The sequence below is a fragment of the Oryctolagus cuniculus genome, chromosome X, assembly GCF_964237555.1.
Source record: "Oryctolagus cuniculus chromosome X, mOryCun1.1, whole genome shotgun sequence".
Lineage (NCBI taxonomy): Eukaryota > Metazoa > Chordata > Mammalia > Lagomorpha > Leporidae > Oryctolagus > Oryctolagus cuniculus.
In genome coordinates, this window is record NC_091453.1 from 85,117,017 (window position 1) to 85,140,304 (window position 23,288).

At 48.2% G+C, this 23,288-nt stretch overlaps 1 protein-coding gene across 3 annotated transcripts in view; it reads left to right on the forward strand.

Moving 5' to 3' along the window:
• COL4A6 (collagen type IV alpha 6 chain) overlaps positions 1–23,288 on the forward strand; it is a 312,961-nt gene that overhangs the window by 280,485 nt on the left and 9,188 nt on the right. For all 3 annotated transcript variants that reach the window (XM_008272863.4, XM_070067442.1, XM_070067443.1), the window contains 13 exons: positions 4,687–4,857; positions 5,514–5,657; positions 10,798–10,923; positions 11,356–11,537; positions 14,016–14,079; positions 14,747–14,821; positions 15,273–15,380; positions 15,466–15,573; positions 16,153–16,224; positions 16,541–16,666; positions 22,060–22,176; positions 22,281–22,442; positions 22,627–22,725. In XM_008272863.4, coding sequence (XP_008271085.2) covers positions 4,687–4,857; positions 5,514–5,657; positions 10,798–10,923; positions 11,356–11,537; positions 14,016–14,079; positions 14,747–14,821; positions 15,273–15,380; positions 15,466–15,573; positions 16,153–16,224; positions 16,541–16,666; positions 22,060–22,176; positions 22,281–22,442; positions 22,627–22,725 — 1,554 coding nt within the window. The remainder of the gene's footprint in view (positions 1–4,686; positions 4,858–5,513; positions 5,658–10,797; positions 10,924–11,355; positions 11,538–14,015; positions 14,080–14,746; positions 14,822–15,272; positions 15,381–15,465; positions 15,574–16,152; positions 16,225–16,540; positions 16,667–22,059; positions 22,177–22,280; positions 22,443–22,626; positions 22,726–23,288) is intronic.

The window sequence follows — 23,288 nt, forward strand, 5'->3', positions numbered from 1 at the left end:
CTTCCCTTGCTCTCATCCTCTCTCCTCCTTCCTTCCTTATTTTTCTTTTAATTTTTGCAATGAAATACTTTCAATTTACTTTAATCACAAGCTTAATCCTCTACTAAGTAAAGAATTCAACAAGTAGTAAGTAGAAAAATCACTATTCCTCAGGAGTGTAGACAAGGGCTGTGAACAACAATCCAACAGTCAAATCTCAAAATGTTAATTTTGCTCATATACATTACATATTTTTGTCTTCTCACAAAGCAGAGAAAACATACAATATTTGTCTTTTGGAGACTGACTTAGTTCACTGAGTAGAATAGTCTCCAATTGCATCCATTTTGTTGAGAAAGATGGGATTTCATTCTTTTTATGGCTGAGTAACATTCCATTGTGTATATATACCACATTTCTTTATCTAGTCATCAGTTGATGGGCATCTGCATTGATTATGGTTATACAAAAATGTCTCTTTTAGGCCTCTAGGATTGTAACACAAGGGGGCAGTCTCAAAGATGTCTGAAGGGCCCCTGGTTCTCTTTTTGCATTAAGAGAACAATCCTGGTGGTAAGTCACACCAGGACCACTAGACCTTTACAAATTTGATCTGTAAGACATATCAGTAACATACTATATAGGTATAAAGCTTAGCATCACTCACAACTTAACAGTGCTTTCCATACAGTGCAAATCAGCCTACTTAGCACTCGGGCCATCCTCTACTGCTTTTCCCAGGCCATAGCAGAGAGCTGGATTGGAAGTACAGCCACTGGGACAGGAACCGGTGTCCATATGTGATGCCAGCACCACAGGGAGAGCACTGACCCCCATCATCCAGGCTTTTAAGGGAAACATTTTTGGTGTACAGTCCTGCTAAATTAAAACTAAGGAGGGGGGCTGGCGCTGTGGCGTAGCAGGTAAAGCCGCCATCTACAGTGCCAGCATCCCATATGAGCGCCAGTTTGAGTCCTGGTTCCTGGTTGCTCCACTTCCAATCCAGCTCTCTGCTATGGCCTGGGAAAGCAGTAGAGGATGCCCCAAGTCCTTGGGCCCCTGCACCCACGTGGGAGACCCAGAAGAAGCTCCTGGCTCCTGGCTTCGGATTGGCGCAGCTCCAGTGGTTGCAGCCAGTTGGGGAGTGAACCAGCAGATGGAAGACCTCTCTCTCTCTCTCTGCCTCTCCTTCTCTCTCTGTGTAACTCTTTCAAGTAAAATAAGTAAATCTCTTAAAAAAACTGAGGAGGAAAAGGTGCTGACTATAAAGTCAGGAAAGAGAATCAGCAAATGCAAACTGCACAGGAGGGAAAACTACAGTCCAGAAATGACTGAAAGAATTAAGGAAAAACAGAATTTATTGCCAACATTTTTGCTAACAGAAAACCTTATTACTTTAACATAGAGGAGCAAATGCAGGCCTCAAGTCAGTATACCTTTGATAATAATGCTCAATTTTTAGAAAGCTTCATAAATAATTTAAGTTACAGTGAATTTTATCACGTTAATGATATTGAAAATATCTTAACCCCCACCTTTTAAACAACTTTAAAGCAGCTTATTTATCAAAGATTTGCTAAAGTTAGGTGAACCAACAGGCATTTGAGTTAATGTGCTGTTTCTGAACCATTATTCTAGGTATATCCCATTTTCTCTGTGTTGACTCACTTTGATACAATCACAGCATCAAAGCTTACATACATGGAACTCACTCCATTTTCTTTTCTTCTCATGAAGCCCCTATAGCTGAAAGACAGTAACATAACCCAGAGATCTATTAAGTGGCCACTTCCCATTCAATCTCAGAGAGCACTGTGGCAAGCAGTATTACTGTAAAACATCATCTTTCTTTACTAGGTTTCCAAGTAAGATTTCTTAATTTTGCCAAATTCATCATAGGAGAATCTAAGAATAGAGCTCTGGTTACCCACTGCTATTTCCAGCTGGACTTAGGAAAGAACCACGGCACAAAACAAGTTTAGAAAGCTACGAAGCTATTGGTCAAAGCAGTGATCTCTCTCCAGCTCCAAAAAAGGGAAAGGTCCCTTTAAGCTTACTAACTATTCAGTCACATCTGAGCCAGATTAACACAAGAGCTATTACTCTGCCATCCTCATGTACAAGATTGCTACTCACGAAAGGCATCTCCCCAGATTTCAGGCTGAATGTAAACCAAGTGTCTTCCACTCTAAAAGCACCTTGAGACAACGACACCTGGTGAGGCTGCCCCTGTGACAAACAGGTGTTCAGAGCACTGTGGGACAGCCCTGAAGGGGTCACTGTGGGCCAGGGACCAATATGCCACAGGCATGACGCCCACTCGAGACTGTAGTCCCTTCGGAATTGGCATTTAGAAATAGAACAGTCTCAAAAACTGGTTGAAGGAGTTGCTACAGAAACCCCCTCTGCCAAACTGGGTCCAGTCAACTGACACAGAGTCAGTCATTGGCATTGGGGTGCTGGAAGCAGACAGGTCTTTATTAAAAAGCACAGAACAAGGAGCTGGGCAGCTATCGTTTAATTCCTGGAATCCCCAAGCAGTTAGGGGTGAAGGTCATTATGGACTGAGGTTGGGCTTGAGAAGGGCATATTCAGTGCTTGTCCAGGTCCCTGGTTGGTTGGTCATGCTCATGGCTTTCCTTTGGTTGGTCATAATACCATGTGTGTCAGGAGATTTTTTTTTAAAGATTTATTCATTTATTTGAAAGGCAGAGTTACAGAAAGGCAGAGGCAGAGAGAGAGAGAGGTCTTCCATCTGCTGGTACACTCCTCAGATGGCTGCAACAGCCGGAGCTGTGCCAATCTGAAGCCAGGAGCCAGGAGCCTCTTCCTGGTCTCCCATGTGGGTGCAGGGCCCAAGGACTTGGGCCATCTTCTACTGCTTTCCCAGGCCACAGCAGAGAGCTGGATTGGAAGTGGAGCAGCCGGTTCTCGAACCAGGGCCCATATGAGAAGCCAGCACTGCAGGCAGCGACTTTACCCACTACGCCACAGCGCCAGCCCCAAGGGGATTTTTATGATGGCAAAATGGGCTTCAGTCAGTCTGGGGGCTACAATACAGGGAGGGGGGCAGTAGTTGCTTCTCTTGGCTTAGAGTTTCTGGAAAAGAAACCTCTGGAGACAAGACCCAACATTAGATGTTCTCCATTGGAGAAAAAAAAACACCTCATGAGTCCAGTGATTAGTACCCTTATGTCTGCTGACTGGGGGCCTTATAGGGTCAGCCACACCACCTTCTCAATTGGATGAGTTTGACTAAGTGGTTGATTAGCAATGAAAAAATCAGGTGAGGACACTTTAAGCTGCGGGAGGTAGGCTGGGAGACTGGGAGCTGGCCATATGTAGCATCTGCATTCCAGGCAGCGTATAGGGGCTCGTGCTCAGGAAGTTATTGTCATTGCAATGGATCTCGCCCCTCTCCATTGCTCTCGCTGAGGCTGCGGAGAGCAGGCGCTGGGCTGGGGAACAAGGACATGCTTCCCCAATGCGTTTTGCTTAGCCGTGAGGCCTGCCACCCACCCCCCACCCACCCCCACTTCCAGCTTACTGTTTGCAACCTGCCTTTTGCTTGCACCACCTGCCTCGCTCCCACTCAGTGACCACATCCACCCCCCTCCCCTTACGCCTGGCCAAGTGACTGAAGCCGAGTTCTTTGCAGAGCCATTGAGACCCTCTGGATCGCCTTTGTCCTCCTGTCCTGCTGCCATCTTCTCGTAGACTGCCCTGGTTTTGAAATCACAGCACACAAGGTCACAGACTAAGACCCCCACCAGGGAATTCTCTGATTCTACACTATGACATGGTCTTGTTTACAAGGCCGGGCAGCCCTGAGCTCATGCTGCGGCCTTGGCTCCCATTGAATTCCCTTCCCTTGTGCTGGAGTCCCCTTCACAGCCTCCCATTGGAATCCTGGGGCCTGAAGCTACTTGATGCTTTTCATTTCAGAGGAAACCAAGTCAGCCATTCATTTAGGTCCTTGGGGGCTCAAATTCCTCTGTCGTCATTGATTTAATCCTTTGGTTTTCTTTTTTTTTTTTTTTTTAATTTCCTTGCTTTGTACCTGAACATTCCACTTTGGCAACAGCTCAGGAGATTAATCCCATTGACCAACTTAAAGCGTGATCAAAAACTGCTCACAATACCTAGGAGACCGAATGGGCCTTGTGGGTTTCTACAGCACTTGGCACTAGGGGGTCTTTCAACCCTAATGCCAAGGAACTGGCTGACTTCACTGCTGGCTTGAGGGATTAAAAGGGCAGCCCTGTAGCCAAGGCTCCCTGGGAGGCTGAAACAACAGCTCAGCTTTAACCTCTGTTTCACCGATTGAAACAGCCATTGTTCTGGGATTCAGACTGCAAGTACCGGGAAACTGGAGCCCACTCACCACCCTGGCTTCACAGAGCTCCATTCAGAGGCAAAAACATGAAGCACATTCATAAAAAGGAGAAGTTATAATAAGAAGGGGCTTGCCCTTGCCCCCAACTTCTATGCCATGCTGGAAGTGACAGCCATTGGGCATGGTGCTCTGGGTGCTAGGTGCTAAATGCTCTAGCCAGCCTGTTAACAGCTTGCATATGTCATTGTTAAAGGCCCATTCACAAAACACAGCAAGCCAACCAATCAGCCGCCATGGGAATAGGCAGTGGGCCAAATCTGGCCACAGCCTCACGTGACAGTTGTTTTGTGTTCTCTCCTCTGCTGATTCAGGACATCCTGGAAAGAGAGGTCCGAAAGGTGAGACAGGTTACCCTGGCGCAACTGGAAAGAGAGGCCAGCCTGGGCTCCAAGGCCATTCTGGATCTCCCGGGGCAGCCGGCCTCCTGGGGAGCCCAGGGTTGCCAGGGGACACTGGCTTGCCAGGCCTCCTGGGCCCGAAGGGTAAGTGAAATGAAGACAGACAGTGAAGTGACAAGGGAGCTTCCCAACTGCTTATCTTATTCTAGGCTCCCTACCCAGGGGTGAGGAAGAGGGAGGGAGGAAGGCAGGGCTTCTTGTGGCAAGGAAGTTAGACAAGCCAATGCTGGTGGTGAGGATCACCCTCCAGGGTGAGTCACACACCCTGCCTGCCGGGTGGAACACTGGGCTGTATAGCAGAGTCAGCAAAGCCCAGAGCAGGAACAGCCACACTGGTTGATTCATTTGCACGATCCCTAGGATTGCCCTGAGAGCCATTGGTGGTTGTGCAGGAGGCATCTGTATATTAAACCGAGGACAGAAACTGTTCCAAGGCCACACAACTGGTTAGTAACAGAGCCAGGCTCCAGAGCTAATCTCCTGCCTCCTGGCCCCAGGCTTTATTATTTTTCTAAGTGGCACAGGAGCCATAACTTGGTGAATCCTAAGAGAGGGGCTCACTTCCTCCCTGCTTTGTGGTGCTTAGTGCCATGTCCCTGTTCTGAGACTGTGGAGTTAGAGACACCTAACTTCTCTGCAATTTCCAAGCTGTGTGACTTTGGACCATTTATTCAACTTCTCTGAGCCTATGTTTCCTTTCATGCAAAATGGGGGTACTAGAAACTTTTCTTTCTCAACAGGCGAGAAGGGGTCCGTTGGACTGGTCGGTTTCCCAGGGGTTCCAGGTCTTCCTGGTATTCCTGGTACAAGTGGACTAAAGGGAATTTCGGGATCACCTGGGAAGTTGGGAGCATTCGGACAGGCTGGTGGTCCTGGTGAAAAAGGTAAGCTGGAGACTTGAATTCCAGAGCTATGACTCATGTTTTATAAGGTGTGCTGTGCTTGATGGCTTCGTCATATGACTCTATGTTAGATAAGATTTGAGGCTTCAGAATGAAGTCATTTGAAGTCAGAAGATCTAATGACTTCTGAGTCTCACTGCATGGTAGAGGCCTTGTCTATACCGTCCCAGGTGATCAGTGGAGGCGGGTTTTGAGTAGGGTCTAAAATTGCTGGCAGACTGTGGAAGTATAGAAGGAGAGAGCACAGACACAGACATGCGAGATTGGAGGCCTGAGAGCACGGAAGATGGAAGGGTGCAGGAAGAAAGCAAGCCAGGAGGTGACATAGGAAGGAACAATACGGAGGTCAATCCTTGCCTGGCCTCGTGTCTAAGCTCTCTGTTTCGGAAAAACCTGGCATATGAGAACCAGCTGCCGACAGAGAAGAGGATTGAGAGACCAAAGAAAGAGGACAAATCCAAGATTACATAGAGTATAATTTATTAGAGAGACTTTAGAGACAGAAGCATGGTCTTGGGCAGCCGTAAGATGTATGGATCTCTTCGTCATGGAGCAAGAAATAAGTTTTATAGACAAAGATGTTCTGCAGCTAACCTAAGTGCACCTGGATTTCCTTAGTAAATATTAACATTCCTGACACTAGATACGGCCCATTCCAGAGTCCAGCCTGGCAAGACAAGCCTGGCAGTTTATCTTAATGACTTCATTTATCCCATAAGATGTGCTATAACTCTTAGGATTACCGAAAGAGCAAGGTGGCAGTTACACCCAAGATGGCTGTGGACATATCAAGCTGAATCCTTACGTCCACGCCTTGTAACTGTCTCACAGTCTCACTAGCCCCTCCCTTCCGTGATGGACCCCAAGCCTGCAAGGGCTTTTTAACATTGTCTTGGTGAAATGTTTTGGGCCCATTTTTTGTCCAGCTTCTCAGCAGAATCCGCAGTAGCAATAGAGGCACAGGCATGAAAAGAGACCAAAGGTGATTATGCGGATTGTAATAACAATAGGAAAACCTTGACCGGAAAAGCAGACCCCAGTGGAAACAGCAGCAAAAACAACATTGGCCACAGCTGTGGATAGCAACTTTGTAAGGACTTAGCTTGGGCGATCTGCGCCAACAAGGCAATGCAGGCAGACAGCAGAGCAGCAGCAGCTGGGGGCTGGTGTTGGGGAGAGGGGGCAGACCGCACATGTTGGTTCTCTAGAGAGTGACAAGATCTCTAAAGCTAAGGGGGAAATGGCCTGACCTACGAGCCAACTTTAGTGCCCGAGGTGTTTCCTTTAGCTCACTCAGGGCATTAGCTGTGATCCCAGGTTTACAGGCTAGCGGGATAGAAGGGAGACCAATTTAGGAGGGCTGGAAACTCCTCCCACTGTGGCAAGAAATAGCCAATCGACTCCCAGGGCACCAGACCCTTCCAGCCCCGTTTCCATTGACCCCTTCCTGTGGGTTCTGGGTTTGTAGCAACTCAGGAAGCAGAGTATAAGGATGTGCAGCTCGGGCACGGATGCTGTCTGGGACTGGCGCTCATTAGGGCCAGGCGTGCCAGCCATGTGAGTGCTTTCGTGTATTCACGCTTCTCTAAGGGTTTCAGTTCAGTTGGCCAAGGAGGGTTTACCTAACAGGGTCCGTATTTATGGTTTTAACAAGCTATTTGTTTTGCACCACCAACTCTGCTGCCTGGGGGTTATGTGGCAGATCACATCATGTGCTTGAGTGTTCTATCAAGTGTTCTTCTAATGGTTCTATCACCCATAGTTTTGTTGATGGGCTGCCCTGATCTAACCCTGCCTCAAATCAGATAGCATCGTGGGTGGGTTGTGCTGCAATACCAGTCCAGACACATGTGTTCCCCCTGCAGAACCCATCTGTATACCAAGTATTTCAGGTACAGGAGCCACCCCTTGCACATAGTGGGCCTAGGCACTGAGATAATGGGAAATGAAAGGCCACAAAGGGCCTCACAGAAGCCTGTGCATCCATTACTATGTGGGATAAAGGGAAAGTTGGTGCTCTGTCAAGGACCATGCCAAGTATTAAATGGATCATTTGTAACGATGTATTTATTGATTTATAAGTCAGACTGAGAGAGAAAGAGAAAGAGATCTTCCATCCCCTGGTTCATTCCTCAAATTGCCACAACAGATGGAGCTGCGCTGATCCGAAGCCAGGAGCCAGGAGCTTCTTCCAGGTCTCCCATGTGGGTGCAGGCACCCAAGCACTTGGGCCTTCTTCCACTGTGTTCTCAAGCACACCAGTAGAGAGCTGGATGGGAAGTACAGCAGCCGGGACTCGAATTGGTGCCCATAGGAGATTCCAGAACTACAGACCGTGGCCTAAGCCACCGTGCCCCAGTGCCTGCCTGTTAAATTTATCTGACCCAGCTAGCTCACCCTGAGAAACTTCACAGATGGGCCAAGGCCTTGATTTTTGGGGGGACACATAGGCTGTCCGCTCACCTAGAAGTAGGTGCAAAAACGATCTACTGTCTCCTATAAGAGAGCATCATTCTCCTTTTAGCATGCTATCAATAGAACAAAACCAGCCAAATGCCAGTAGCAAATGAGAACAGGATGAGGTCCCCTTGCCAAAGACACAGTGAGAATAGCAGGAGTACGCAGATACGCTTGGGGCAGCACCTGGAAACTCCACCATCTGCCCTCCCTTGAAGGTGAAGGTGAACTGATCTGGTGAACCTGCCTGTAAAGGGATGCTGGACAAAGCCTTAGCTAAGTCCAAGACAGCAGGCACAGGACCAAGAGAAGCTGGTAGGTTTTCTAACACCTGGGTTATACTGGGAACAGCAGTGCCAAGATTGGGTCACGTTTGTTTTCTAGTTACCCAGACTGGTCTCTCAGTTTGCTCTTCCCCAGGCTTACTTTGTTCTCTTCCCTTTCCCTGTTTGGTGACAAGGCACACTGTATCACAGCAACATCCATTCTCTATCAAGTCAACTACAGCTTCCCCAGCATCACACCCATCCTGCCCAGCAACTGGACTAAGGACCTTACCGTTGAGGGCGAGGGGACTACTTTGTAACAGCTGGTGGTACACACACTGGTGATAAAAACCGCTTTACTGGGCCCCTCAAGTATCAGGGTGTGGATGGCCTGCCACATTCCCACTGTGATAAGGGAACAATTTCCCCTCGCCGGGCAGGTGCTATGCAGCCGCCTCTTAAGCGCTGAGTGGGTTGTGAGAGTATTCATTTTCTCAGTTCTATTTCCTGCCAAAGAAATACCAGCTCCTCCCAGAGCTCAAAACCTCACCACACAGGCAGTCAGACTCTCACAAGCCTGTTGTTTAAAAGTTTCGGCCATGTCTAACAACCCTTCGAGGTATATTCTCTAGTCATCAGAGGTTCGTGCACAGGGGCCAGTTCCACTTGAGCTGCCTGTTGTGTTCCTTGGGCTTTTGTCATTCACTGCAAAGGCCCTTGAGCAGAGAAGCACAGGTCATAGGTAGGGAGAGAGTCTTCCTCTCCAACTGCCTTAACATCTCCTCCCCCTCCTCCTCACTCCCTTCCTCCCAGAGATTCCAGTGTTTTATGACCCACTCATGTCGTGTAACAGTAGCCCTAACTTGTTGCTAATTCTACTTCCTGTCTCCTAGTCAGACAAAACAGCAGGCTAGAGTCTCTAACTTAGAATCCCATTCCTCTACTTCCTCTGCCAAGTTGGAAGCCAGGAGCTAAATGGAGATATGCCTATGCCTCTCTAATTGTAATTCCTCCTCAAGTTGTCTTACCTTCACCCTGTGGTTTGTTACATGGCCTGCAACAATGGCTATCCAACTGTGGTTTTGGTGACATTCAGCAAACAGTTGCTCCAAACCCAGCGATGCTTTGGGAACATTCCCATACTTACCCAGTGGGCTTCAAGCATCCAGCATGTAGGCCACCTCTCCCCACAGAGAGATAAATGACCTGCCCAGGATTTCTTCCAAGAACTCATAATATGACAATTGCTTTAAGTAACACTTTGACCTGAGAATCAGTCCTGAAGGCTTCCTGGTCTTCCTGAAAAGCCTAGCAAAAAATGTTCTACATGAAGGACCTCTGTGAGTGAGACCCCAGTGGAAAGAAGTGGCCATCAAAGAAGGATGTATTTTTCTCTAAAGAGAGGAGAGAACTTCCACTTTGCGTATGGCCTTGTCTAAATACTGACTGTGTTGAGTCAAAAGGCTTCCATAGCCCAGGCAGCTCATGTCAAGAGCCTTGGGTAGTCACTGACGTCATACATAAGAGAGTTAATTGTTAAATTAACAACAGGAGTCACTGTGCACTAACTCCCCATGTAGGATCTCTGTCCTCAATGAGTTGTATTATGAGAGTTAACTGTAAAACCAGTTCACAAAACAGTTTTTGTGTGTGTGTGCAAATTGTTGAAATCTTTACTTAGTATAGAGTTGGTCTTCTGTGTACAAAGTTAATTGAAAATGAATCTTAATGGAGAATGGGACTGGGAAGGGGACAGGGAGGAGAAGTAGGGGTGGGAGTGTGGGTGGGAGGGTGGGTATGGTGGGAAGAATAACTACATTCCTAAAGTCATACTTATCAAATTTGTATTCCTTAAAAAATAAATTTAAAAAAGAAATGCTTCCTTCCCCTTGCCTATTTCTTCTGTTTCCTGGCTGGCTTGACAATTCATTCAGGAAAAAAAAATAGTTTATGAAAACTGATCACCAAAGGTGGAAGCAGCCCAGAGATCAATGAAAGAGGACAAATCCAAGATTATGTAGAGTATAATTTTTCAGAGGGACTTATGGGCAGATGCATGGTTTCGGCCAGCCAGAAGACATTGATCTCTGCACCAATGCACAATGACATGAGAGAAAAAGTGTTTTAGAGACAAAAGTGGCCTGCAGCTAACTGAAGTACTCCTGGACTTCCTCAAGGCATACATTCCAGGCACTAGATAAAGGACATTCCAGGGTCCAGCCTGGCAAGACAAGCCTAGTGGATTATCTCAATGACTTTGTCTATCTCATAAGGTTTGGGATGATTGTTGGGATTACCTGAAGACAAGAATTGCCTTTACAACCCAAAAGACTACGGTATATCAAGCTGAATCCCAGTACTCTCTCACACACTTCACCTCCTGATCTCCATACCTGCAGGTCACAGGGGTGATCCAGGGCCAGCCGGAATACCAGGCTCAAGATTTCCAACGCTCAACATTTTGCTCAAAGGTGACAAAGGCTCTCAGGGCTCAGCTGGCTCCAGTGGATTTCCTGGCCTCAGAGGTAACTGGGCAGGGGGTGGGTAAGAGCAATGCTCAAAAAGGGGTTTTACAAAAAAATTTGGCTTCCTTCCTGAGAGAAGGCCTCGAAGTACAAAGACCTCACAGAGCAATAGTTTGAGTGGCAGTAAGGGGTGTTCAAGAAGGGTGCCATCCCTGCACTTGAGGGGTGCCTGAGGGGTTGAACTACAGAGTGTGCTACCTCTGGAGAAGCCTGGCAGATAGAGGGGCATGTGCACCGAGCTGCTGTCCTGGTGCTGGAACTTCAGTAGCCCTGACATTGCCCCATAAGGCTAAAGGCGCTCCCACTACCTACCACCACCCCTAAACTGCCACCTAAGCCTGTACTTGGTCTGTGACCCAAGGAACGTTCACCTTGGTGAGCAGGTGGTCACTTTCCAAGACTTTTTTCCAAGCCCTTTTGTTTCTTTCCCAGGAGACAAAGGAGAGATTGGACTCCCTGGGCTACCAGGCCTGCCTGGAACTCGTGGCCTGCCCAGCACCATCAAAGGGCTTCCCGGAAATCCAGGCCCTTCTGGTTCCACAGGACTGCCAGGTTTACCTGGTCTGAAAGGGTCTCGGGGAATTATGGGTTTCCCAGGAATGCCAGGAAAAAGTGTAAGTGTGACCAGATCTTTGTCTCACCACCAGGGAAGAGGCTCCATAGCAGAAGGACATGCCCCTGTTTTCCACCTTTCTGATCCCAGCCCCAGTGCCCAAGGGCATCCTTAGATAAAGCCCTCACCTGGGATCTTCTAGAACTTTCCCTCCCTTCCCTGAACATTCCCCCCTCCATGCGTTTGTCCACATTTTCTCCCAAACATGGCAAAGCTTCCCCCCAACTCTGTGATCCCAACACCTGCTTGCCCCTCAGATCCTACCCCAGATACCATCTCCTCCAGGAGTCCCTGAGTTCCTGCCACAGTGACACTAAATATGCTTCTCACTGCTTACATGGATCTTTGAAGGTTCTGTGGGGTGTTGAACTTCCTCAATGAGATTACTAGGGCTTGGGAACCAGAAACAGCTTGCATGCTTCTCTGTACGCATCCCACTGCCAGCATTCCACATTGAACTTGGCACACGGTAAAACTTCAGTACAGACTTCTTGGTGTTTTGCTGAAATGGTCTTTGGAAGGTCTACAAGTGGCAGCAACAAGCCAAGAATCAAGCCCACTTTCTCTGAACTCTTAAAAGGCAGAGAAGAATAGGGTTTGAATCTCAGCCCCATCACGTATTATTAGCTCTGTGATCTTGTGCACATTGCTTAACTTCCCCTGAACCTCATTTTGCCCATCTGTACAAAATGAGAATAATATCAAAATGTCCTTTTGGCAGTAGTGAGTATTAACTGAGATGATATATCTAGAGGACTTAATATTATATCCGGTACATGGAAGTCTCTATATAAACAGTTGGCAGTATTGAAGTGGGGAGGTCTAAAGAAATGGGCCGCAAAACACTACACACACACACACACACACCTGAAACAATTGCAAAATAAGTCACTCTGCACTGGGTGGTGCTGACTACTCACATGCTAGTATAAGTGGACACCAATGGGAAGGCGTTATTGGATGAGGAGAAGCCCAGAATTAGTTGTGGATATGGCGATATGCCAGATAGAAGCCAGGCAAGGGAGCAGGCAGAATGAAGGAACTGTCTTGGGTTGTAGTCCAGTGTGCACAGTGATCCTGCCCAGTACTCAGCATCCAGCATAAAGCACCAAGTGGCATATGTTTTCACTGGGTACTGAGTACATCTCCGAATGAACCCAAACTGTGCCAGACAGCAGAGAAAGAACTGTGCTGATGGCAGCTGACATGCCCGATTCCCAGACTCAGATAGTGAGTTGGACATTAGTCCATGTAGGCAGCTTTTCCTGTAAAAACTGGTAACCTTTGCCCAAATTCAGATTCTAGCATCTGTACACATGCAGCCTGCTACCTAGTGGCAGAAAGGTCTTATGTTCTTTGCTAGTCTTTAAAAAAAAAAGATTTATTTATTTATTTGAAAGTCAAAGTTACAGAGAGAGAGAAGGAGAGGCAGAGAGAGAGAGAGGTCTTCCATCCACTGGTTCACTCCCCAATTGGCTGTAACGGCCGCAGCTGCACCGATCCAAAGCCAGGAGCCAGGAGCTTCCTGCAGGTCTTTCCCACGTGGGTGCAGGGGCCCAAGGACTTGGGCCGTCTTCTACTGCTTTCCCAGGCCATAGCAGAGAGCTGTATTGGAAGTGGAACAGCTGGGTCTCGAACCGGCACCCATATGGGATGCTGGCACTGCAGGCAGTGGCTTTACCCGCTACGCCACAGCACTGGCCCCCTTTGCTAGTCTTTCACGGTAAAGCAACACTTCTCATATGAGTCTCCAGAGCTTTAGTGATGGGGGTGGGAGTTGACCGTGGAGCACATCAAGTCCTAGATGAACTGCGCTGATCTGTGTTTTCTAAGATACTCACTAGAGCACCACACCTTGATTTCTCAAGATTCCAATTGTTTAGACATTATTTATTTCCTTTCATTTTATTTAAAAAGCAAAAAGAAAGAGACATAGAGACACTGTCTGCTGGTTTGCTCCCCAAATGTCTATGACAGCCAGGGCTGGACCAGACTAATGCCAGGAGCCTGGAACTCTATCTAGAATGCCTATGTGGGTGGCAGGGACCTGAAAACTTGAGTCGTCACCTGTTACCTCCCAGGGTCTGCGTTACCATTACCAGACTGCTGTATTGGAAACAGAGGAGCTGGGACTCGAACCAGGCAATTCAGTATGGGATGCGGGCATCTCAAGGAGCATCTTCACTGTTACACCAAACGCCCACCCTGCTGGGATTCCAATTTTGATAGGCAGTGGGAAGTTCTGAATGGCAAGATGAGAATTGACAGGCAGATCAAACTCTTCGCCTACAAACCCTGAGTATGCACTTCTACCCTTTGCTCAGCACCTTCCCATTTGCAGGATGCACTTCTTCAGTGCACACCTGCCACAGGGTGCATGACACATCTCTGGGGTAGCGGCTGGTGGGCGAGGAGGGGAAAAGAGGGTAGGTGGCCCTGAGCTCTGAGCCGGAATGACGATTCACATATTGCTTTGAAGGGTTCGCAGGGTCTCAATGGGACCCCTGGACTCCCCGGATCACCTGGTCCCCAAGGCTCAAAAGGTGAGGACCATTTTCTCTCTTTTAGTGTGTTAGCATGTTTTTCTCAAGCAAGGGCTCTCTTGGGGGTCCTGTGTTTAGGAGAAAGTGCATTGATGTACGTTTCCCCTGTGGCCAAACTCCCTGTGCAGTCCTTGTGCTTCCAAGACATGCAAAAAAGCAGCGGTCCCTACCCAGATCTCGCTCTTGTGACGTTCATGGAGCCCAGGGCAAGGCTGTCCTTTGACTTTGTGGTTTGACCCATCTGTCTGCCTTCCAGATTCAGCAGCAGAGGAAAACCTTGGCTCCAGATAGTTTCTTTCCCAGTGAACCCAGACCACTAGGCAGGAAATTTTCCTGTTCTTACTGGCATCACTGTTCCATTCCAGTGACAGTTTATCCCTGCCCCATTCCAGTGATGGTGTATGGCCCCTCCTACCATCTTCTCTACCCGGACTGAGCCTAATGATATATTTCCCTACAGAGATAGTTTACGTATGGCAGCATTCCATGCCAGAAGCCTTGTAGAATCCTAGTTCGTGGACTGTGACTGGGTACCTTTCCCTCTTATTGTCAAGGCGCTCCTCTGTCTACATTGAATCTGAAAAGATTTTGTGTTCAAGAGTTATCATTGGTACAAAATGACCTCTGGCTTTTTCTGCCCATCTGAATGATGTCTTGCTATCCACAGGCGATCAAGGCCAGACTTTTAAAGTTTCTGGTAACCCAGGACCCAAGGGAAAAACTGGAGAGTCTGGCCTTAAAGGTAAGGTTGCTATATTCCTGACTCATGGGCCTTGCACACTGAGGATTGGAAGGGATTTTGGAGGTGAAACCCCCAGTTTTGCAGCTTCTATCCAGTGCAGAAACATACCTATCCACAGTTGTCCTGTGTAAACAAGCCTCCTCTTCCTTCAAAACTCATAGGCTGCTGAAACCTTTTGGGATGATGGTGTTGATTCCCCTAGTTTATATATTATCTAAACTCTACTTCTGGGCCCTTTTACACTCATTGCTCCGGAGGGCATTAAGAGCAAGCTTCCTAACTCCTCAATTGGGCGGCACCTTCTGCATGTGAAGGCAGCTGCCACTATCGTTTTCAGAGTCTCCTCATCAGCTCTTGCCCCGCTCAGCACCTTCCCATTCAGCCCTTTCTGTGGAGGAACACACTGCCAGACATGGGATCTGATCACTCACCTTTTTTTTTTTTCTGGTAGGACAAAAAGGAAAAGATGGGCCAGCTGGTGACATGGGTTTCCCAGGAAACAAAGGTGAAAATGGAAAAACTGGCATTGCTGGAGATATTGGCCTTCCTGGTTCCCCAGGTATCATGGCACAAGACAACCTTATCCCCAGAGTTCATTTGAAGCCATGCGCCATTGTGAACTTTTGCTTCAATTTCACATTTAGGACTTCCAGGGATAGCAGGTGTGAGAGGAGACCCAGGACTTCCAGGTTTCTCAGGTCACCCAGGGGTAGCTGGGCCCCTGGGATCTTCTGGCTTAGTAGGACCCAAAGGTATGTGTGTCAAGGAGACAATTGGGGGTGGGGGGGAGTGTCCTTCTATCAGTAAAGGGCAGTGAGTACTATCCCTTAGAAGACACTAGCTGGGTTAAGCCTTGCCTGGGCTGAGTCACTGACGGGGCCACAGGAGGAATAGCAGAAAAGGAGGAGACAGAGAAAGAAAGGCGGGCAAGCATGAGTGGAAAGAGAAGAATGTAGGCTCTGTGGGAAGAAGAGTCAGGGAGGGAGGTTGTCACTATGGCATGTGAAGTCTCTCCCTCATTTAGAGACTGGGCGACAAGCCTCTGAGAGCTGGCACCTCAAGGTCTGGGTACTGCTACCCTGAGTTCTTATCCGAGATACCTTGTTGGCTATCATCCTCCTCGTAAAGCTATATTTGTCTGACAAGAGTCATGATGCACGGTGTGGGTTACAGGTGATCTATTCTCTCGTAGTACATTAAGTAATATGTCCAGAAAGACCAGGAATTTACCATGAGGACATTGTAATGCCTTTAGGGGCAGGCAGCTACCTGTTGCTGAGCCTTCACGATTCAAAATCGCAGGAGCCATTTCTGATGTTCTCTCCTCTCAGGCTCTCCTGGACTTCCTGGTTTACATGGACTGAATGGACTTCCAGGCACCAAGGGTACCCATGGAACTCCAGGTTAGGAAGACTCTCACAGGCCACGAGGAGGGGACCAGCTCTCCTAGAATGCTGGAAGCTGGCTATGAGTTCTTGATTGTGGTGTAGCCCATATCTTTGAATTCATAGATCCCCTTCTCAGCCTGCAACCTGACATTCCTTGACATGAGAAGAAATGAGAATTGGGTTTGTCTTTCTACCTATATGGGGTACTGTCACTATAGTACTCTGTCTTCGGTGTCTGTTGGCCAGGCCTTTCAGGCCCTGAGCACATGAGCTAGTCACAAGGGCCTCACCGCCACTGAGTTCCTTTGCCTCCTCCTGCGTCTCCTCCTAGGACCCAGTATAACCGGCGTGCCTGGGCCTGCTGGCCTGCCTGGAGCCAAAGGGGAAAAGGGCACACCAGGGATTGGCATCGGAGCCCCAGGGAAGCCAGGTATAAGAGGACAAAAAGGCGGCCAAGGTAAGTGAGCCCAAATCAGGCCTGTGAAGCTGAGCATGGCCGTGCTGGGGACACAGGTATGGGGTTCATCAGGGCCATGTCTTTAGGTGTCTGGGAATCTCAGGACCTCATGAGAACTCAGAACTGCTGAGAAACAGAGGATAGGCCGTGCCTAGAGCTTTGTGGGGAAGAGGTATCACAGAGCAGTTCACCAAGTCCCCTTAGCTTCCACAGCCCCTCGTCTTCCTTGTCAACCTCAAGGCCTCTCTTTCCTTCTTAGCCACAGTCCAGGTTTAATGGCTGTCAGGGAAGGGGCTTGTGCGAGTGGTAAAACATTGGCCGGGATCCCCTCAGGGTCCAGTGTGGGTGGCCCTCCCAGGGCCCCAGGAAGATAGTATGGCTGCCAGAAGTAGCGGCAGCCTAAGAGAACACAGGTCTCCTCCCTCCCCCAGGGCAAGCCCACAGCATGCACTCAGTTAGCATTTATTGGGTTCACTGAAAAGCAGGTTCCACACTAATCTTAGCTCCCAACTGATCATCTTTCATCAAGACCCTTTCTGAGCCTCCTTTTCCATACCTTTGAAAAAGGTAGAGTGGATCCTGATTTTTCAAATTTTCTTAAGAATGGTCTGAACACACACACACACACACACATTTATATCCCAATTAGTGCAAACCTAGAAGTGAATTAAGTGTAGCTTCATGGTTAAGCATACAGGCTCTGAAGTCAGATTGACTGTGTTCAAAGTCCAGCTCCACCTCTCACCAGCTGTATGTCCTTGAACTCCAAAGGAACCCTCGGTTTTCCTGTTCTGTAAAATGGACAACATAACAGAACAAAGCTCACCGTTTTGGGGAGAAATCAACAAGGACTGAAGTTGTGTGTATGAAAACACTGAGTTTCATGCTGGCCTCTCTATTATTATTGTGTGTTACCTGCAGCATTCGTATTGCCAACATGTTGTGTGCCTCCTAGTTGTGGGGCCCGAGGCCTCAGCACACTTTGTTTATGGGCATGTTTGGACAATATGTGTGTTTGGACAATGATCAACATTTCCCAGGAACTATATTGGTCCGCACCAACCTGCTCTTTCCTGAAATCCAGCAGGTACTCCAAAGAAAGGACTCAAAGCAGGGACCAAGCCTACAGAGAGAGAGCGACCTTTTTTTCCACAGGCCATGGGGAAGAGGGGACCACATAGAAGGCCAGGAACATTTCCTTTTCTGTTTTCAAATCCAGCTTTTGAATGCCTGGTCATTAGATTATCCATTTCCGTCAGCTGTCTGAGGAAATAAGATCACAAATACAAATGCAGTAACGGCACGTGTCAAGATAGATATATTTCAGAGACATAATGTTGAGTCAAAAAAAAAATCACAGAGTACATTTGGTCTGATTCCATTGATAAATGTCCAACACAAAACTTTTTTTTAAAAAAAATTGACAAACAATGATTGTGCATATGTGTGGGCTACAGTGTGGCATTTCACTATGATCACAGCAGAATGATCAACATTTCTGCTTCTTTGCCATGACTTTATGATTGGAAGCTCAGAGCTTCTCTCTTGTATTTGTTCATACTATATCTACAAGGTTACTGTAAATGCAAAAATCAGGAATGGCTGCTTCTAGAGGGAGGGTAGGGGGTGGAATATGGGGGCATACAAAGAAACTCAAAGGGAATTTCACCTTCCTTTTTCTTAAATTTGGTCCTTGGAACACAGGTAGGTGTTCACCGTATCACAATTATTCTTTACATATTATTTATAAGCATTCTGTATCCTCTTAATATCTAATTAGAACAATTTGTTTAAAAACAAAATGGACAATATCATGTCCTCCCCATGAGAATCTATGCTTGATAATGGAAGTCAGTATAAAATGAGAATTTACCCCTAAGAAAACTCCATAGTGTAATCCTTATCCTTACAATATCTTTATTGAAATAATTTGAATTGTACTTTTACACTAAATATTTAGAGGCTACATTTGTATATTTAGGGTCTTTAAATTCTTATTTAAATTATTTGAAAGGCAGAAAGATACACACACACACACACATACACACAGATCTTCTATTCACTGGTTCACTCTCTAAATGTCTGCATCAGCTAGGACTGGGCCAGGCCAAAGCCAGGAGCTGTGCACTCCATCCAAGTCTCCCACATGGGTGACAGGGACCCAAGTACTTGAGGCATCGTCTGGTGCCTCCTGGGATACATATTAACAGGGGCAGGACCAGGAACTGAACACATCTTATAGGAGATGTAGACATGCCAAGTGGTGTCAACTACTATGCAAGATGCTACTACCACATTTAGTTATTTTTAAGGTTTTGACACTGGAAGGAGTTATGAAAATAAGCCAATTTGTATTTTCATCTGCTCTTTTGAAATGTTTTATTCTTTAATAAATTTTTAATTTTTTTATTTATTTGAAAGGCAGTCAGAGAGAGAGAAAGAAAGAGAGATAGAGAGGGATAGAGAGAGAGTGTGAGAGAGATTTCCCATACACTGGTTTACTCCCCAAATGCCTGCAACACCCTGAAGCCAGGAGTCAGGAATCCAGTCTGGGTCTTTCATGAGTGGCAGGGACCCAACTACTTGAGCCATCGTGTGCTGCCTCCCAGGGTGTGCATTAGTAGGAAAGTGGAATCAGGAGTAGAACCAGTACTGAGACCCCGGCACCCCAGTAGGGGAGGCAGGCATCCCAAGCTGTGGCTGCACTGCTATACCACATGTCTGCCCCAAGGGTTTTCTTGTTAGTCAAAGAAATGCATATGCTTTCCATACTACCTGGGGTCAGTAGTACCTTCATTTCTGATTTGATAATATATTGGTGGAATTTTAAAATCGAGAAAGGTAAAGGGAGGAGAAGGCTCTAAAAACGGCCTTGGGAACTTGTGTCATCTGTGTGCTGCCCACACTAACTCTATAATAGGTAGATACGCCCTGTTTTTGCATAAGTCCAGTGTATATTGATATAGACATATATATATATGCACAAAGCTATATTTTCAGGGAAAAAAAGAGTCCAATTTGTCTTTCTTTTCAGGTGCTTTCCCCTATGAAAAAGAAAACCTCTTCAAAGGTCCATCAAGACACAACTGATGTGCCGTACCTAGCGTAGCGCCACGTGGCTCAGCAATGAGCTTTGTTTTATGTTTATTTTTCTTTTTTGCAGAACTAAAATAATTGAGAGAATTCTCCCAACATCAGTTTTTCCCTGCCTCCGATTTTCTCTGGATTCCATTCATTAATGAACTGTTTTAAAGCACCTGAATTCACCAATCTCCCCTCTTCTTTCACTAAGTTTTCATGGATTTACTATCTTTTTAGATGAAATACAAGAGAGGAAATTCACCATTAATGCTTTTGGATTTTCTTTTCACAAACAAATTAGAATCTCAACCAGCAGAGCAGCTTATCAACTGGTTGGAATTGCTCTCTCCTCATTTGAGTATCTTCTAGATGCCAAAGAAACGAATACATTTCATCCGTGCTACATGTTTAGTGTGAACTTGAACATCTGGGCAAACACCTTTTGATATGTTTGAGATTACCATCTATGTATTTGATATACATACTAAATAAACCTTAAGCCATCCGGTGGACAGTTTGGTTTTGAACACACTATAATAGAAATCATCCCACAAACAGAAAACATGTAACGCAGTATTAAAATTTCAGCCTGGGCCCAGCGCCGTGGCTCACTTGGCTAATCCTCCGCCTGCGGCGCCGGCATCCCATATGGGCACCGGGTTCTAGTCCCAGCAGCTCCTCTTCCAGGCCAGCTCTCTGCTGTGGCCTGGGAGTGCAGTGGAGGATGGCCCAAGTGCTTGGGCCCTGCACCCGCGTGGGAGACCAGGAGGAAGCAAGCACCTGACACCTGGCTCCTGGCTTCGGATCAGCTCAGTGCCGGCCATAGCAGCCATTTGGGGGATGAACCAACGGAAGGAAGACCTTTCTCTATGTCTCTCTCTCTCACTGTCTTAACTATACCTGTCAAATAAGTAAAAAAAAAAAAATCAGCCAACAGGGGCCAGTGTTGTGGTGTAGCAGGTGGAGCCACTGCCTGTAACACTGGCACCTCATAGGGGCACCAGTTCATGTCCAGGCTGCTCCCCCTCTGATCCAGCTCTCTGCTATGGCCTGGGAAAGCAGCGGAGGATGGCCCAAGTCCTTGGGCACCAGGATCCGCATGGCCAACCCAAAAGAAGCTCTTGGCTCCTGTCTTTGACCTGGCCCTACTTGGCCATTGTGGCTATCTGAGGAGTGAACTGGCAGATGGAAGATTCTCTCTCTCTCTCTCTCTCTCTCTGAAAAATAAATAAATCTTTTTAAAAAAAGATTTTTTTAAAAAAATTGAGCCAACAATAGTCCATATATCATCTCAGAAGTGACTATTCAATTTAGCCAAAAAGGGAGGAGAGAGTTAGTACAGAGAAGTTTGTTCTACAGGCAGCTAAGCAATCATTCGGCCAATATCATGAATGCCCTGTAAAAGATTGTTTCCCGGCCGGCGCCGCGGCTCACTAGGCTAATCCTCCGCCTAGCGGCGCCGGCACACCGGGTTCTAGTCCCGGTCGGGGCGCCGGATTCTGTCCCGGTTGCCCCTCTTCCAGGCCAGCTCTCTGCTGTGGCCAGGGAGTGCAGTGGAGGATGGCCCAGGTGCTTGGGCCCTGCACCCCATGGGAGACCAGGAAAAGCACCTGGCTCCTGGCTCCTGCCATGGGATCAGCGCGGTGCGCCGGCCGCGGTGGCCATTGGAGGGTGAACCAACGGCAAAGGAAGACCTTTCTCTCTCTGTCTCTCTCTCTCTCACTGTCCACTCTGCCTGTCAAAAAAAAAAAAAAAAAAAAAAAAAGATTGTTTCCCAGTTTGCCTGAGAGCCCCAAAAGACAGCCCAGAAGGCTGGAGAGCTCAGGCAGGCACAACACACTTGCTGCCTCCTCTGGCATCAGGCAGGTGCCTGCTGGGGCTGCCCAGGGCCCGTGGCCAACGTCTGTCTGTAAGCTTTGTGCAGCCTCTGGCACAGCTGGCTAACTTCTGAACTGCTATCTGACAAGGACCACGCGTTCAAAAACACCGGGGACACCCAGATTGCAGGTGTTCAGTCATACCTGCTTTTCTTTCTGATTTGGAGAGAAGTCAGCCTACACTATGTCCATGACCAGTGAGATTGGGAAACTCGAACTTCCCGCAGCTCTGTCAGTGCAGCGCCAGCTGGAAAGAGGGCTTGTGAGAGCCCTGCTCAGCGAGGATCGCCTGCTCGCTGGGCAACAGTGAGAGGAGCCCCCTGCTGGCGTCCCCTGCTCTGGCTCCTCCCTAACGGCTCCCATTGGCTCTGAGAGAGCCTGGCCCTCACGCTGGCACACAAAGTCCACCCAGCCCTTGTCCTTTACTATTTGCAGGTTTCCCAGGTCTCCAAGGTCCTGCTGGTCTCCCTGGTGCCCCAGGCATCTCCTTGCCCTCACTCATAGCAGGACAGCCTGGTGATCCCGGGCGACCAGGCCTGGATGGAGAACGAGGTAAAGACAGGACCGGGCTTTGCCTTCCCGTCAGTCCTTAGGCCTCCCGCAGCAGCCACTCCCTGCTCACCTGCCCCTCTTCCCTCTTCTGATCTTCTCCCTAGGCCGCCCAGGCCCCCAGGGACCCCCAGGGCCTCCTGGGCCATCCGCGGATCAAGGCGACTCTGGAGACCCAGGTTTCCCTGGAATCCCTGGGCCTCGGGGTCCCAAGGGAGACCTAGGAATTCCAGGCTTCTCTGGCCTCCCTGGAGAGCTCGGACTGAAAGGTATGGCTACTGGGTTGGCTGGTTGGGGGCCTCTCGCACTCCCTGATCCCAGATAGCCCCTTCCTCCTACAGCCCTGGGAAGAGAGGCCGATGGATATTTCTCCTCCGGGCTTCACCGCCACCTGCTCCCCCCACCACCACCCCCAAGCCATGCCCTGATCGGCTTTCCTTTGGATTTTGCCAGGCATGAGAGGGGAGCCTGGCTTCATGGGAATCCCAGGCAAGGTTGGGCCACCTGGAGATCCAGGCTTTCCCGGCATGAAGGGGAAGGCAGGGTCAAGAGGTAAGTTGAGAGGTCCTGCTGGGCTGCTTCAGAGCCCCAGGAGGGTAAGGCCCGAGGGGCCAGTGTGGATCCCCGGAGAGGACACTCGCGCCTCCATCAGCTCCCACACTCACAGGCTGCCTGCTGCGTTGCTGCCCTCGATCCTGCCGCTGACCTCCTTGCTCTGCGCTGTTTCTGCATTCATGGCACCCAGATCACCGTTCACACCCTGTGAGCCCAGAACAAGCCCCGACATAATGGCTCTCGATGTCCTGCGCTCACCTACTGTCCCTCTACTGCTATCCCCGTGGTCCCAACCACCACCATTTCTCCTGCACTATGCTTCTCCCTATCCTACTCCCACAATCACTTTTCTGCACACTAGCCAGAGACCTCATATAAACCCAGAAATCATACAGTGGCTTCGCATGGCAGAGAAATAACTGTGGCCCACCACACTACACTATGTGACATGTTTCCCTTCAGCCTCATTGCCAGCCATTCTCCCTTGACTTCTCACTTTGCCCCTGCCACACTAGCCTCTTGCAGTTACCCAAAAACACTGAGCCCTGGCCTACCACAGG